General features: G+C 45.5%; 1 protein-coding gene across 1 annotated transcript in view; it reads left to right on the forward strand.

The window, feature by feature from the left end:
- Positions 1 to 7706, forward strand: part of BLM (BLM RecQ like helicase) — a 99211-nt gene extending 91505 nt beyond the window's left edge. The window contains exons 19-21 of the mRNA XM_007945139.2: positions 1975 to 2097; positions 4145 to 4346; positions 7529 to 7706. Of these exons, the coding sequence (XP_007943330.1) occupies positions 1975 to 2097; positions 4145 to 4346; positions 7529 to 7706 (503 nt within the window). The remainder of the gene's footprint in view (positions 1 to 1974; positions 2098 to 4144; positions 4347 to 7528) is intronic.
- The last annotated feature ends 9372 nt before the right edge of the window (positions 7707 to 17078 follow it).

Consider the following 17078-nt stretch of genomic DNA (forward strand, 5'->3'; position numbering starts at 1 on the left):
AGAGGAATGGTTTCAGTCTCTCTCCATTGAGGGTAATATTGGCTGTTGGTTTTGCATAAATGCCTTTTATTATGTTGAGGAATGTCCCTTCTATTTCTATTTTGCTGAGAGTTTTGATCAGAAATGGGTGTTGGATTTTATCAAATGGCTTTTCTGCATCAATTGATCCTTCAATAATTTCTGCATTCGGTTGGATCATCTTTCTTTGGAATGGACACAAATAATGAATCTTTTCCAGATTCTAGATAGCTGTCTTCCAGATTTCTTGGCATAAACAAGTAAGTGCCTCCAGTACTGCATCATTTGTAGAAACATCTCAATGACTATTCTGTCAATCACTAGAGCCTTGTTTCTTACCAGTTCCTTCAATGCAGCTTGGACTTCTTCCTTTAGTACCGTTGGTTCTTGATCATATGCTGCCTCCTGAAATGTATGAATGTCAACCAATTCTTTTTGTTACAGTAACTCTGGGTGTTCTTTCCATCTTCTTGTGATGGTTCTTGCATCGTTCAATATATTTGACCTTAGAATCCTTCAGTATTAGAATTGGAGGCTAGAATTTTTTCTTCGGTTCTTTCAGCTTGAGAAATGCTGAGCATGCTCTTCTCTTTTGGTTTTCTAACTCCAGGTCTTTGCTCATTTCATTGTAATACTTTAGTTTATCTTTTTCAGCCGCCCTTTAAAATCATCTGTCCAGCTCTTTTATTTCATCATTTCTTCCATTTGCTTTAGCTACTCTCCATTCAAGAGTAAGTTTCAGATTCTCCTCTGATAACCATTTTGGTCTTTTCTTCCTTTCCTGTCTTTTTAATGACCTTTTGCTTTCTTCATGTATGATGTTCTTGATGTCTTCCCATAACTCATCTGGTCTTCAGCCATTGGTATTAAATGTATCAAATCTGTTCTTCAGGAGGGATGTACACTCAAAGTCATATTTTGGCTCTCGTGGACTTGTTTTAATTTTCTTCAACTTCAGCTTACATATGAGCAATTGGATGGTCTGTTGCACAGTCAGCCCCTGACCTTGTTCTGACAGATGATATTGAGCTTGTCCATCATCTCTTTACATAGATGTAGTAAATTTGATTCCTAACCTAGAATATTGATCTTTGTGCATTCCATTTCATTGTTGACAACTTCTGATTGTCCTAGATTCATGCTTCATACATTCCATGTTCTTTTTATTAATGGATGTTTGCAGCTGTTTCTTCTCCTTTTGAGTTATGTGACATCAGCAAATGAAGGTCTCAAATGCTTTACTCCATCCATGTTGTTATTAAGATTAACTCTACTTTGAGGAGGCAGTTCTTTACCAGTCATATTTTGAGTGCCTTCCAACCTAAGGGGCTCATCTTCTAGCACTATATCAGATAATGTTTCATTATTCATAAGGTTTTCAGTATAAAGTTTTTCAGAAGTGAACCTGGGCACATCCTTCTTCCTAGTCTTTCTTAGTCTGGAAGCTCCACTGGAACCTGTCCACCATGAGTGACCCTGCTGGTATTTGAAATACCAGTAGCATAGGTTCCAGCATCACAGTAACATAAAAGCCACCACAGTACTACCTTAGTGAGTAGGATATACAGGTCTGGAGTGCAGGGGAGAGGTCAGAACTGGAAATAAAAATATGGGCCTTTTCAACAGCCAGACAAGTCTTTATATTGCAAATAGAAAATAGCAAGAGAAAACTCTGCTTAAACTCCTGAGGCCATGCACAGGTCCTGCCCACCTGCATGTCCTTTGCTTTCTCCCACTTTCTGCCCTGGTTTCTACACCATTGCTCGTAGAATCACTGTGCCTGTCTACTCCCTCTAATGACGCCAACTTGGCCATTTAGAGAATTGGTCCTTGTGCCTGGTGCTTTGCAGTTAGCTGGCATTTAACAAAACATTTGCTGAATGAGTAAATGAGCATGAATTCAGTGGGTTTTCTATGGGTGGTAATTTAAATTCCTAATTTTATCCCCATGCACAGAATCTTTATCTTCTGATCCTGAGGTTTTGCTTCAAATTGATGGTGTGACTGAAGACAAACTGGAAAAATATGGTGCAGAAGTGATTCCAATATTACAGAAATACTCCAAGTGGACATTGCCAGGTTCGGTATACAGTCAGATGTGTGTTTTCTAAAAGCTTGTCTTATTTGTTAAGTGGTACATCTCACTAGATTAGAAGTCTGTGGTTTCTGGGTTGGGTTAATGCTTCCTACACTTTGGCACACAGAAGCTCAAGTGCTTGGAGCAGCCCCGATGGAGACCAGGTGCATTTGAGAAGGCACTCTGTGTTAAGGCCCCCAGGGTGCCAGTTGCCGAACCTGCTCCTAGAACCCAAAAGGGAACCTTTGGACCAGGAATTGTCAGTTCTGTTAAGGCACATGCCTAAAGACTCGTGGGCCATGAATGCCAGTCCCAGATCAGCTGCCATCTCACTCTGTGATCCTTGGCAGGCCAAAAGCGTCTCTTTGTGCTTTGATTTCCTTATCTGAGGAAGGAACACATTCTCTTACAAGCATGTCTAAAGATAAAATTTAAAGAGTAGAGTTTAAAATGTTATGAAAAACTGAATTGAAATGTCACAGGCATGCTAGCCAGTCTTACTGTCATTAGTCATTGAAAGACTCTGTCCCTCTGAATGCATCATTAACAACCAGTCCCCAAGGTTACACTGAGATCTGTTGTGTCATGCCTCTAATTACAAGCTTAATCCTGAGCTAGACAAAGCATTGACTAAGGGAAAATGGAGAACAAAGGAATATTTTGTTGTAGGAGATAGTAAGAGTGTAGAAGTTGTATGCCCTCTTCTAACATATTGCCGTGCACTAAGACACAACAGAAAAGCCAAGTTCAAGATTTTTCTTCTTTCTGTAATGGCCCAGGGTAAGGCTCAGAGCAGCTATAAGCAGAGTGAGAGGTAAGTGAGCATATATTTCACCTTGTCTCTCCACAATCGTGTTTTAGCCACAAAGAAAATGTAAAAAGTCAGGTTTCATTAATGCTTCTCTGGGGTAATTATTCCATTAAAAGCCTTGCTGTGAATACATTTAGAAAGGGAAATGATCTCGTGGTAGGAACTTATCACTGGTTCAGTGTAGTCACTTGTTTGGAGGGGGTTTTGCCCACATCAGACAAGGCTGCTCTGCAGAAACAGCCCCACAGGGTGATAACTGCTCCTGATTATGGAGGACTCTGGGTGCAGGCACTGCACCAAGCGCTTTGTCTCTTTTCTATCATTTAATCCTTAGCAACACCCATGTCACAGGGGAGAAGAGTGAGGCCTTCTCATTTTTCGCAAACTCCCACAACTAGGCTGGCAGAACTCCCCACCCCCAAGCTGCATGGCCTCCCTGTGGAGACCAGCGATGGACAGATAAAGTCTGGATGAGGAATTGATGCCCTACCAGACAATAGGGTGAACCAGGCCAGCCAGGAAATATCTTCAGAAAATAGAGAGGGGATCCCTGTGTGACCAGTGGGAGATTTCATGCTTCTTAGGTGCCTTGGGATGCAATTACCTTTGGAAATGACCATCTTCTTTGCAAATTCATATTTTCATAAGGACTTGTTTCCTGCGTAATATGTGAAATGTTCACAACTATTATGCAAAGAAGTATTTTTAATATAGAAAAAAATATGATCTGGAATTTTCTGATGCTTGTTTACTAAATAACTATTGTTCAAGGTTGAGGTGCAGACCATAGTTAGGTTTCTCTTACATTGAGTTCATTTTTTCAGCACGTTTGAAATGATTTGTTTTAAAATTACCTAGCATTTATATTCTACTTTATACTTTTCAGAGAGCTTAACAGGATTAATTGCTCAATCAATAACAGGGACTCAGGTCATACACAACAGTGTGATCTCAACCTGATGTCTCTAATTAAAGAGTATCACAAATTCTTAAAATGAATTCTGATTCCCTTTCATTAAAAATAAATTGCTGGTGAGCACTTCGGGGCTTTGTGAAATAAAAATATTACAATAAATGTTCTGTTCTTGCTGAATTGTTGAATCCATGTCATGCAGAGATCCAGGCAAGCAGCTAGGTGGCAGATGAAGTGGTACCCGCTAGTGCTGTCTCCATGCAGACTCTGAGCACCAGGAACCAGCAGAGGGTTACCTGTAAAACCTGTGTTGTTGTCTTTGTAGCTGAGGATAGTTCCCCGCAAAGAAGCCTGTCCAGCAGCAGAGGTTCTGGAAGAAACGCCCCTGAGGAGCTGTATGAGGAGACACCCGTATCTTCCCACTATTTTTCAAATAAACCCAAAAATGAAAGAAAGAGGAAAAGGATGCCAGCCTTCCAAAAGTCTAAAAGGAGAAAAAGTGGCTATGGTGGTTCCAGTGCAAGGGGGTACGTTCTGTGATGTCTTTTGCAAATGTGGGGTGGAAGGGAGATGAATACAAAATTATAACCATTCTGGTTTGCTTGGAAGCATTAATTAAAATACGCCATTATTAAATGATTGCCTCTCCAGTTAGTAGAGTAATAATAAAGGTTTGCTCCAAAACTTGACCATTTGTTTCAGGTTTTTAAAATATCCTAAGTAGATGATGACTAAAGTTTTCTCATTTGCAAAAACTTCCCCAGTTCTGACTTTAGCTTAGCAGGTTTTTTGTTTTTTGATAGTTGCGCTTAAGAGATTTTTCCACCCAAAAGACTATAAATCATCCTCTATCCAAATAACTGACAAAGGGCAGCTTTGTTTCCTCATCGCTTTTATGATTCTGTCAATGCTTGCTACATTGCTTTTATTGCTGCAAAACTCTGTGCACCTCCACCTTGGAGGCATGTCCATACTCCCTGCCACTCATTAATGCCTAGGAGAGTTAACCTCTCACCCTGTGCAGGAGAATCAGAGAAGAGGCCAAAGCAGAAAAACCAGAAGGTCAGTCAAGCTAGGCACCCGTTGGGACTGCCCAAATGGCTCAGATCTTCCCTGCTCCTCTGAGCTGGGACATGGCTGCTCTCTGACCACCAAAAGAAGAGCAAGAAACCATTGCCGAATACTGTGTAATGGTCTTGGCAGTGTTCCTTATTTCTTCATAATTGCATTGTTTCTGATGGCCCCTGTTTCCTGTCTTCTGCAAGGGTACCCTCAGCTTTCTGCCTCATAGGTAAAGTCTGATGGGATCATGGCCATCCTGTACATCTGGAGAATGTGACCACAAAATACTGCACACAGAAATACTTGCCAAAAAAAAAAAAAAATAGAAAACAAGTCCTCAGTGAGCTTTGCAAGCTGTTGTGTTTCTTTTGCAGTTTTTCTACTTCTTTTCCTTCTGGGTAATAAAAAACAAAAATTGGGTGGGGGGAAGGAAAAGAAAGGCAAATGTTACCAAATTGTCATTTTCTTGTGAAATCTGTAAACCAAACATCTTGTATGTGCTAATCCTTCTGCCAGGGTACAGAAATTGAAGGCATTAGTAAATGTTAGTTTAATTTTGTGGGTTTTTTAAGTGCGCAAGTGACCAGCAGATGTTCTTCTGTGGGGACATTTTCTTCATTTATTCCTCCACTTTGGGAAGTACTCACTTCCTCAGTACCTCACACCAAGCAGAAGGAGACCTTAAAAGGCATCTGGTCCAACATCCGCAGGTCTATGATGGGGAAGCTGAGGCTTTGCCTGGGGAGGGCTTGGCCGAGCTCCCCACGCCTGGCCAGACCGTAGGGCTGAATGCTCACCACGCCTCGCAGAGCACTTCCATTTTTGCTTGTTGCCCATGGATATTCCTTGAGGAAGGGCACGATCCTACATCTCATTTTTACTTAATTGTTAGAACAAAGCAAACCATATTTATAAAAGTGGAGCACTTTGCCCCGTTACCTTGAATTGAATAAGCCAAAAACTCGAGCTTGTCCAAAAGCCATTACAGGGCTGATGCTGGTTTTTAATTAGCCTGTGTGTTCAAAATGGGATTCCTTTCAAATCCCTGCTGGCTAAAATCAGTAAGTTTTGTAACTTTTTTTTTTTTATAACTATTTTTTTATTATTATTTTTTTTTTACCCTTGGAGCAGCCTCTTTAAGAAGGAAAAAATAGAAGCCAATTAACTGTCTTTGTGCCTGAGCTGCCGTCCTTGTTTCCACTGAACCAGTCGGAAAGACAGTTCCCACACCTGGGACATGCTCACCTGGCGGAGCATCCCTGTGCAGTGAGAGGATGAAGGTGGCACCAGGCCAGAGACCTCAGCTTTCCGTCCCACCCTCTTCCATTACCCAAATCACACACAATGAGCCAGTGTGTCCTGGCCTCGCAGGGTGGGAGTCATAAGGATGGCCTGTAGGAAGGAGCTTCTGTTGGCAGATTCGTTCTGTAAATCAACATCAACAGCAGGCTTTTGCCCAGGGCTTAATTTCTCAGCAGGAACCCACCGTAAGGGTATTTAAGGCTGCCTCTGTGCCGCCTTAGCCTTAGCACATCTCTGCCCATGTTCTGAAGTAAGATTGCCCTCCAGCAAGAGTTTAAGAATGTTGAAAAACCACTCTTCACCCAGCCCCACTGGATTGTCATACCCACGGCCTGGTGGCCCTGATAGTCTGACCCCGGGATTTAGAGACGCATCATCACGTGCATGTCTCATGCGCGGGAATTCACGTTGCACATGAATCCCGCCCGATTGCGCAGCACCAGGAAACATAGGTAGAGAAAGGCCTCAATAGATACTGCTGCCCTTATCATGGTGCACATGTGGGTCTGGAGAGGTTTTGGGTTTTTTTAGAGGGGCGGGGACACCTGTTATCTTCAGGTCAGCAGGAGAGGTGAGGTGCTGGAGGAACTTGGTGATGGGCTTTGGCAGGGGCTTATTCCCTGGGCATGAAAGGCAGCGAGGTGGAGGTGAGCGCTGGTGAGCTCAGAGAGCAGGCAAGATCAAGCTGCTGGCACTGTGGCACTGACAGGCCAGCAGCAGATGGAGCCAAGAGCACCTCATGGGCCCTCCCCGGGGACCATATCTAGAGCCTTTCCCTAGGCTGGCAAAGAGGAGGATCAACTCCACCCACCCTTCCAGGCAGCAGGGCAGCCAGGCTGACAGGCTCCCCTCCCCCACTCCATCCCACTTCCACTTACCCACAAAACCACCTTTTAACACACTGCAAATGCAGTAATTTTGCACTGTCTGTTGTCCAGGGATGTGGGGCCTTGAGACTAGGTGTTTCACTTCCTTCATTTGGTTGGAATAGGTTGGGGTATGTGGACCTCTGTTCTGTCATCTGTAGGCGGGGGATCTGGTTGGCTATAGGCGATGAAAAGTGTGGGTGGAGAAGGGCACATGGGATTGGTCACTAGTCTCAGAATTGAGAATCAAGTGTGGAAGGCATTTATGTGCAGGCAGCGGACCTTCAGTCCTTCTATAGTGAAGGCAGCTTACCTTCCCCAGGGGGATGAAAGCTGAAAAGGCACAAAGACAGACGCAGAAGACCAAGTAAAATCATGGAATCCTGGACTGTAGCTTCATGTGGGTGAAGGAAAAGAAGGCCATTCACTTTTGTGTTTATTTAACATTCTAACTTTTTTTTTTCTTTGTCACATTTCAGGGGGTCCACCATGTGCAGAAAGACATCTTCTAAAACTAAATCCTCAGACACATTTGGACCCAGTTCAGCTGCATTTGGTTTTCAAGCAACTTCAGTAGCCAGTAGGAAGCTGGGGATTATGGCTCCCCCAAAGCCTAAAAATAGACCGTTTCTTAAGCCTTCATATGCATTTTCATAACAACCAAATCATAATGTACGTAGATCTGGTTTCATGTTTGTCAGCATCTGACCATCTGTGAATATAAAACTGTTAGTCTTATTATACCATTTGTAATTTTTTACCCACTCTCTGTTAATATTTAAATAAATACTTGGGGGTGATAGTTCTCATTTTTAAAAGAAACACTTTTCTTCTAAATAAGCATGATTTGCTGCTGCAGCAAGTGTTTGTGGCTGTTGTTTCTCAGAATGTCTGAACAGCAGCTGAATCATCCCAGTGAGAGAAATTCTAAGCACATGAAAAAACCCAGAAGCCAAAGGAAAAGGCTTACACATGCAACACTGAAACTGCAAGACTTATTTTTTTTTTTAATTTTTGTTGTTGAGAATATACACAGCAGACGTACACAGATTCAAGCACTTCTGTGTGTATAGTTCAGTGACCTTGATTGTATTCTTCAAGTTGTACAACCATCCTCACTCTCCTGAGTTGTTCCTCCCTCATTAACAAATTCACTGCCCCCTACACGAAGGTTCCTATCTAATCTTTCGAGTTGTTGTTGTTGTCATTTTGATCACATATAGATCTTGAAGAAAAGAAAAGCCTGATGCTCCAGGCAGACATTCTATAAGCTAGACTTCTGTTTGGATTTTAGAAGATGTCAGAGGATATTTTTGGTTTAAGATTTAAAGATTATCTCAGGGCAGTAGTTTCAGAGGTTCATGTAGCCTCCATGGCTCCAGAAAGTCTGGAGTCCATGAGAATTTGAAATTCTGTTCTGCATTTTCTGCCTCTTGATCAGGATCTTCTGCAGAATCTGATCACAACATTCAGTAGCGGTAACCAGACACCACCAGTTCTGGTCTCATGACAAGGAGGCTGTTGTTCATAGAGGCAATTAGCCACAAACTGCGAGACTTTTTGTATAAGACAACATAAGCAAAGTTAAAAGACATGATAGGGAAAATATATGATGAAAGATTAATATCCATAATACACAAAAATAATTAAGAAAAAGACCATCCAGTAGAAAAATAGACAAAAGATGTGAATACACTGTTCTCAGAAGAAAAAATACAAGTGGCCCACAAATATGTGAAAGATGCTCCATTTCCCTAGTTAAAAATACATATTAAAATGAGACACCATTTTTTGAGCAGTTAAACATTCATACTCTTTTAGTGAGGATATCTTAAATGTTGGTGTCCTTTAGTATTGGGAGCTCTGGTGGCGTAGTGCCTAAGGCATTGACTGCTAACCAGAAGGCTGGTGGTTCATATTCTTGTTATGTGTTGTCGAGTGGGACCCGACTGATAGCAACCCCTCCTTGGGTTTCTGAGGCGGTGTCATTATGGAAGTAGATTGCCCAACCTTCCTTCCAAGGAGTGGCTGGTGGGTTTGAACCACCACCCTTCTGGTTAGCAGTCAAGTGCCTTAGGCACTGTGCCACCAGAGCTGGACCACTCATGAATAGTCTGTTTGGCAGAATAGTCTTATGGTAGGATTTTGGCATCTCTTGCCAGAGCTCCAGAGCTTATTTTTGGAGAAATCCCATTACTTACCTATAAGTAACCTTGGTGTCCTATTTGGTGTCCCTCTTCTTTCCTTGACCTCACTCAGGAAGGTAGGAGCTAGGAAGGCCCTATCTGGGTCAGTGACGTTGAGGGCGGGGTTGTCTGGAAGCCTTGATCTCTGCCAGGTGACTTGGCACTGAGGTGGATCCTGCATCCACCCTGAGGAGCCACCCTCAAGTGTACAACTGCTTCCTGCCTCCTGAGCTGCCACCTAAGGTATTTGGCCCCAGGTTTAATGGAGAGGCCTGTCCAGAGTCTGCTGAGGGCTGAGTACTGTTACCTCAGGATGCCTTCCAGAGCTAATATCTCCAGGAATGGCTTGGGAAGATAACACATTTTCAGAGAAACCATCTTCTGCCAAGCCCTGACTTCAGTTGGTCCAAAGAACCTTTCTCTGGTGAAAAAAAACAGAAAAGACAAAGCCATTAGTGAGACTCCTGGGATAACATGACCTTGGTGAGCAACTGATGGACAAGAACATCAGTGGGGAACCTCAGGTGATCCCACCACCATGTCCCCCGGAAGCTGCTGCTTTGGCCTTGGGGTGGGGGCAGACTCAAAGAAAGCTGATGCCACAGAACTGGGGCCACTTCCTCAGCTCTGACTTCATCTGCCTGTTTACTGCACCCCTCGTTTGCACCAGGCACTGGTGATATAGCTCAGCCTCTCAGGAGTTTGAACCTCTGCCACCCAGGACACTGGGGGAAGATAAAGGCAGTAGGGGCCAGGGGGTGGGGGTTGCCAATGAGCAGAAGTGAGCAGTGGCAGCACTACCCACAGCCCTGAGATAAGGCTGACCCCCTTATCCCCACTACCCAGCAGGAGCCTGAGACTCACAGAGGTTTGATTTGCTCAAGGTCAAAAAACCCCAAGTCTCAGGCCCCACAACCAGCTCTGGTGGGGGTGGGAGGAGTTGGAGAGCAAACTTCAGGCCCTGGGAGCAGGCACATCAAAACAAGCAGCATTCAGGGGACATCAAGCTCAATTGGCATACGACAGAAAAACATTGTTCCACATTCTACTTCAGCAAGTAGCAACTGGGATCTTAAAAGCTTGTAAGCAGCCATCTAGATGCAACAGTGGGTCTCTCACGCAGCGCAAAGAAGAATGAAGAAAACCAAAAACACATGGAAACAATTAGTCCAAGTGATGGGTACACCATGTGATCCTCAGCCTATATGATCATGAGACCAGAAGAACTAGATGGTGCCTGGCTACCACTGTTACCCACTCAGAGAGGGAACCTATGTACAAGATCCTGGATAGAGTGGGAGAACAATGTGGAACCAAACTCAAAATCATTTAAAAAAATATATATAGAGAGAGGGGGACACCAGGTTTGCTGATCTGATAGATCCTGGTGGAATTCCTGAGACTATGGCCCCTAGCTGCCCTTCAGGTCTGGAATTGAACCCACTCCTGTGGCTTCCAGCCAAACCAAAGACAGACATATGAGCTGAACATTTACATTAGGTAGATACACTCCTTGGAGAGAACAATCATGGGAGAATAGAAGGGCTGTGTATACACAGGGAGATAGCTCAGGGGTCAGGAGTGCATGGGAGGGAAGGACACAGGGAAGAGGTAACTATGGGGAGGAGCTGTTGCATTGTGGGATATTACGGTCAGTGGTCAGTGTCATGAGACAAAGTGTATGAGCTGCTATATGCAAAATGAATTTGCTCTATAAACTTTTGCCCAAATCACTATGAAAATTAAAAAAAAAAAAAAAAAAAAAAGCAGCATCCTTCCAGCTCCTCCTCCACCCTAGCCTTCCCTTCCAGCTCCCTCCCACACCCCGGCCTTCCCAGACATCCCAGGGTGCAGCTGCACCCACACAGGCAATCCCCAGAAGGGAAAGCACAGACTTCCTAACTAAAGTCCAGGGTCTCTGATGCCCAAAGATGCAGAAACAGAGTGGGCTAAGCCCTAGTGGGTTCCTCCGTGGGCACCAGTCACCATGGGGAGGTGAAGAGGCGCAACTCCATGGCCACCAGGGTGGTCCAGCCCAGGACCCATCACTGCCCCACCCTCCCCTGAGTGTGGAAAGGCCTGAGGAGCATGGGTACAGGGCTCTTGATAAAGAGGCCTCACTCTCCCACCCTTGCCACCCCCTTTCCAGCTGCATGCACCTTCCCTAGGCCCTCCAGGGACACAGAACTCGCTGCCTCACAGAGGAGAGTAAACATACAGAACACACTGCCAAGGGATGTTCGGGAACTTTCACATAATGTAATGCCCGCCTTTAGTCCCTCCAACAGCCCTAGGAGGCAGGTACATGATACTAGCCCCTTTTTTATGAAGAAACTAGAATTCAAAGAGGTTATGTAACTTGCTCAAACCCACAGAGCTAGGAAGTGGTCATAAATAGGATAACGTACATCTCTGTTTGCCCCAAAGAGACCCAGCTTACGCCTGTTGTCCAGCCTCTGTGCAGCTCCACTGCACTGTCAAAAGTGCTCCAGCTGGACAATACACTGTAAGGAATCCAGGTCTGTGCTTTGAGGAATCTGCTCTTTCCCTGGACAACCCACTCCAACTCATTTTGCCAGCCAGAGCTCCAGAGCCACCTGCTCTCATCTGCTGGAAACTTCAGGCCCTGCTGCAGGCTTCAGGGACAGAGGCTGTAGAACTATCAGCCAGCAGAGCATTTTTTTCCAGAAGAGGGAGAGTTGGCTGTGGTCTAAGCCCCCTTGCTCTTAAGAAACTCCAGCTTCTCCCCCTCCTGCAGCTGCTCCAGGCCCTGACGTCCAGCCTGTCCTTGGGAGGCACCCAGCATCCCAGGCCCAGCTCTCCAAGCTGCCTGGCTTGGGAAAGAGGCCGCAACCATGGCCCTCACCCAGCTCTGAGCTTCAACTCTAGCAGAGGCCTCTGAGCAGAGAGCCAATGACGTATGGGTGCTTTATGAGGGCTGATGTGGGGTCCCCAAGGGGCTCCAGCAGCCATATCTCCTTCAGTGCATGCAGCTGCCACACCCCTGTGTGAGCTCACAGTGTCTGTTCAGAGGCCCAAGCCCTGCTCTGACCCTGTGAGATGCTTCAGGCTGCGAGCTCAACCTTTGCTGCAAGGCAAAGGTGCAGCGTGGCACCACATCTGTAAGAAAAGCACCCTTGGCTTTTAGAAGGCTCCTGCTTTCTAAAAAGTTCTCACCCTACTGTTCTCTCCTCCCACAGCTCTCCTCAGCCAACATATGTTCCCTGTTGGCGTGAGGGGAAGGAGATGGGAGAAAGATCCCATAGTGATTGGGGTGAGCTGCAGGGCCTCTGTTCTCCTGGGACAGGATAAGAGGATGTACAGAACCTGAACTTGAGTCCACAGAACCCCAGGGAGGGGTGAAGGAAGGAGTGTAGGTGTCAACTACATGATTCTATGATCTCACAGTGTTCAGTGACCGTAGGACAAGTGCCAGGATAGCACTTGGATGTCCCCTCGGCCTAGGCCTACACGGGATGCAGGAGTATGTGCCAACAAGCCTCTGTCTGACACCCTGGGTCCTGTACACAGACTGCCATGCACATGAGCCCATCTACTCTATCTCAACCAGGAGCTGTGGGGAGGCCCACACAGGTCAGGCCCTGGCTGCACGCCCAGGTCTGGGTCAGAGCAGCGCACACAGGTATCTGCCTCCCCACAGGGAAGACTCCCTTCATGAGGCAGAGCCAGAGCAGTGACCAAGGGCAGGAGGTGGGGCTAGCAGTGGAATGAGGTGCTGGAACTCCTGGGCAAGGGGATCTTCACTGAGCCAGGACAGGACCCTAAAGAGTCCCCATTACCAAAGTGAAAACCCAGCCTAGAAGGAAGGGCATAGAGAAATTAAGACCCAAGGTCAGAGTCCTGTTTAGAACTCAGCATCCTGGGGCCTCTTCTCTCCAATGAGGAGGAGAATCTCATGACTCGGGATGGCAGCAAGCCGGCTAACCTCAGAGACAGAAGTGGGAGTGGCTGTGGTGACTGTGGTGAGCAGCTGGAGGTTAACAGTTACTCCAGCGAGAAGTCTGCCCACGCGAGCTATCACAGACACGCCACCATGCATGCTGACTGCGTATGTCACGAGACAGAACATATCTATATCCATTCTTCCTCCACCAAGGGCTGTATGAAGTCATTGTGACTCTGCTGCATCCTCACTACTGAGTGATCTTGGGCAAGTGCCATGGCCACTCTGAAAACTCGATTTCTCATCTGCAAAATAAACATAATACCTGGGCCCTGGCTCCCAGAACCTTGGCCGTATATTCCACTAATATTTGTTGGCCAGAGCAGAGAGATCCAGGCCTGGCCCTGGCCCTCAGTGTGGTTACAGTCAGTCAGGGAAACAACCAACAATTCTGAAAACATTCCAGAGGTATGACATCACCTCAAGCCGGATTCAGAAGAGGACACAGATTGAGAGAGAACATTGCTGATGTCAGATGGAGCTTGGTTGAAAGCAAAGAATACCAGAAAGATGGTTAACTGTGTTTTATTGACTATGGATAACATTTCTAAGAATGGGAATTCTGGAACACTTAAAGAGGCTCATGGGAACCTGTACATAAACCAAGAGGTAGTCATTCAAATAGAACAAGGGGATATACTGCATGATTTAAAATCAGCAAAAGTGTGTATCAGAGTTGTATCCTTTCACCATACTTATTCAGTCTGTATGCTGAGCAAATAATCCGAGAAACTGGACTCTATGAAGAAGAACACATTATCAGGATTGGAGGAAGACTCTTTAATAACTTGTGATATGCAGATGACACAACCTTGCTTATTGAAAGTGAAGAGGACTTGAAGCATTTACTGATGAAGATCAAAGACTACAGCCTTCAGAATGAGTTACACCTCAACGTAAAGAAAACAAAAACCCTCACAATTGGATCAATAAGCAACAGCACAATAAATGGAGAAAAGATTGAAGTTGACAAGGATTTCATTTTACTTTGATCCACAATCAATGCCAATGGAAGTAGCAGTCAAGAAATCAAACAAAAGACCTCTTTGAAGTGTTAAAGACCAAAAATATCACTTCGAAGAGTAAGGTGTGCCTGACCTAAGTCATAGTATTCTCAATTACCTCATACACATACAAAAACTAGACAATGAATAAGGAAGATTGAAGAATAATTGATGCCTTTGAATTATGATGTTGGTGAATAATACTAAAAACACCAGAAGGGCAAAAAAAAAATATGCCAGAAGAACAAACAAATTTGCCTTGGAAGAAGTACAGCCAGAATGCTCCTTAGCAGTGAGATTGTCAAGACTTTATCTCACATACTTTGGACATGTTATCAGGCAGGAATTGTCCCTGGAGAAGAACATCATGCTTATAAAGTTGAGGGTCAGCAAAAAAGAGGAAGACTTTCAACAAGATGGAGTGACACAGTGGCTGCAACAATGAGCTCAAACAGCAATGGTCATAAGGATGACCCAGGACCAGGCAGTGTTTCATTCCGTTGTACACAGGATCATTATGAGTCAGAAGCAACTCAACGGTACCTAACAACAGCAACAATGATACTAATATTCTCTACTATTCCCAGGCAGGAGATGGGAAGGACCATCTGTTGCTTAAGGGGTGGATTTGGGGCTCCATTTCTGCCTCCTAGACTCAGGATCTCCTACAATGGATTGTGTGTGTGTGTGTGTGTGTGTGTGAGTGAGTGTCTTAGTCTGTGTGAGTCTGTGTGAGACCAAGAATGTGTGTGTGAGTGTGAGAGTGTGAGTCTGTGGATATGAGGATCTCTCCAGCTCCCAGCTCCCTCTGCCTCCTCCAAGCTTGGCAAGTAGTTTCTCAAAGGCGACATCCTCTTTCCCTCCCCCCAAAAAAACCTATGTGCTAATTTTCATTTGAGAGCATGTGATGAACGATGTAGATCTCCACTTACCCACCTGGACAGTCATCCACAGTGGGCACTGAGAAACAGAGGGAGACAGCCTCACCAGCACACAGGGCCCAAGAGCTGAGCAGACATCTGCTCGGCGAGTGTCTATTCTGTTCTAAAAAATGTTTTTAGGAGATCCTGGATAGAGTGGGACAGGCATATGAGCTGAACATTTACATCAGGTAGATCCATCCCTTGGAGAGATCAATCATGGGAAAATGGAAGGGCTTTGAATGCACAGGGAGATGGTTCAGGGGGCAGGCATGCATGGGAGGGAAGGACACAGGGATGAGGTAACTATGGGGAGGAAGGGAAGAGAGCTGTTACATTGTGGGAAATTGCAGTCAATATCATGAGACAAAATGTGTATGAACTTCTGTGTGGAAATGAATTTGCTCTGTAAACTTTCACCCAAATCACTATAAAAATGTAAAGAAAAAAAAAATGGTGGTTTGAGTCTACCCAGAGGTACGTCAAAAGAAAGGCCTGATAATCTACTGAAAAATCAGCTCTGAAAACCTGCAGAGCATAGTTCCACTCTGAGACATATGGGGTCCCCATGAAGGCATCTGACTGCTAACCAGAAGGCTGGCGGTTCAAACCCATCAGCCACTCCTCAGAAGGAAGCTTGGGCAATCTACTTCTGTAGTGATACCGCCTCGGAAACCCTAGGAGGGGTCACTATGAGTCGGATCCGACTCCACGGCAGTGAGTTTGATTTTGGTTTATGAGTCAGAGATGACTGAATGGCAACTGGTTGGTCTGGGCCTCATGCAGTGGAAAGGGCACTGGGGGTCAAACCTGCAAATCTCAGCTGCTGGGAGTTTTACTTTGTGACTGTGGGCAATGCATTCTCCTCTTTTAGCCTTTGTTTCCCATCTGCAAAATGAGGGTGATAGTCTAACTGATGGCCAGGCCACCCATACCCTAATATTGGACAAGCAATCCAGGAAACAGTCAGTGTTTGGTGCGTGGTGGGAGCCATTTCCTGCTGGGCTCACCCTAGAAGGGGTCTCTTCCCATGAAGAAGCCAGGGCTGTAAAGCCGCTTCCAGCTGGAAGGGTATGGTACAGTGAACTACTTGGTCTGGCTCTTCTAGCCATGGTCTTTGTGACTCCTACCAGATGACTGGGTGAACTATGCAAACGTGAGGTGCCTGTGGCCCACTGAAGGAATTGGATAGCTAGTGAGTAATGTAAATAAGGTACATGGCACCCTGGTGGGGGTAAAAAAAAAAAAAAAAAACTCACTGCCATTGAGTCCATTCAACTCATAGTGACCCCTCCTTGGATTTCTGAGGCGATATCTCCATGGAAGCCCAATCTTCCTTCCCAGGAGTGGCTGGTGGGTTTGAACCACCAGCCTTCTGGTTAGCAGTCAAATGCATTAGGCACTACACCACCAGTGCTCCCCTTATGGGAGTGAGACCAGGGAAATAAGGTGTAAGGAACCCTTATGTGGGCATTGGTCAGTATTGTCATTCTGTTAGGCTTAAAATGAGCCCTACCTGAGGCAGCAAGAGGGATCTCACTGCCATCAAGACAGAGAAGAGCCGAGGGTAGAGTGCATCCTTGGACCCAAGATCCCTGCACTGAGACCAAGGCAGAGAGACAGCGGCAGCAGAGGCAGCAGAACTGAAACCAGCTCAAGACAGAGTGGGATTGCTGCCCCTCAGAGTAAGAAAGCTGAGTGGCTTTGGGCAGGAGGCTTGCTGGCAGAGAGGGGTGCACTAGGGGCACCTATCCTCAGAGCTTAAAAAAGCTTTTTAATACTTGCGCAAGCAGGGCAGAAGCCAGGCCTAGAGGCCAACAGCCAGACAGGCATAGCTATGGGCATGGCAGAGGGAGGCTATCCTAATTGAAGAACTGTATCCTGAGCATTCCTGAACCTGAATTGTAACCTGCTACTTAGTGGCTAAGGCACTTGACTGCTAACCAGAAGGCTGG

Source organism: Orycteropus afer, unplaced genomic scaffold (genome assembly GCF_000298275.1).
Source record: "Orycteropus afer afer isolate SDZICR_OR568_19922 unplaced genomic scaffold, OryAfe1.0 scaffold00132, whole genome shotgun sequence".
NCBI classification, from domain to species: domain Eukaryota; kingdom Metazoa; phylum Chordata; class Mammalia; order Tubulidentata; family Orycteropodidae; genus Orycteropus; species Orycteropus afer.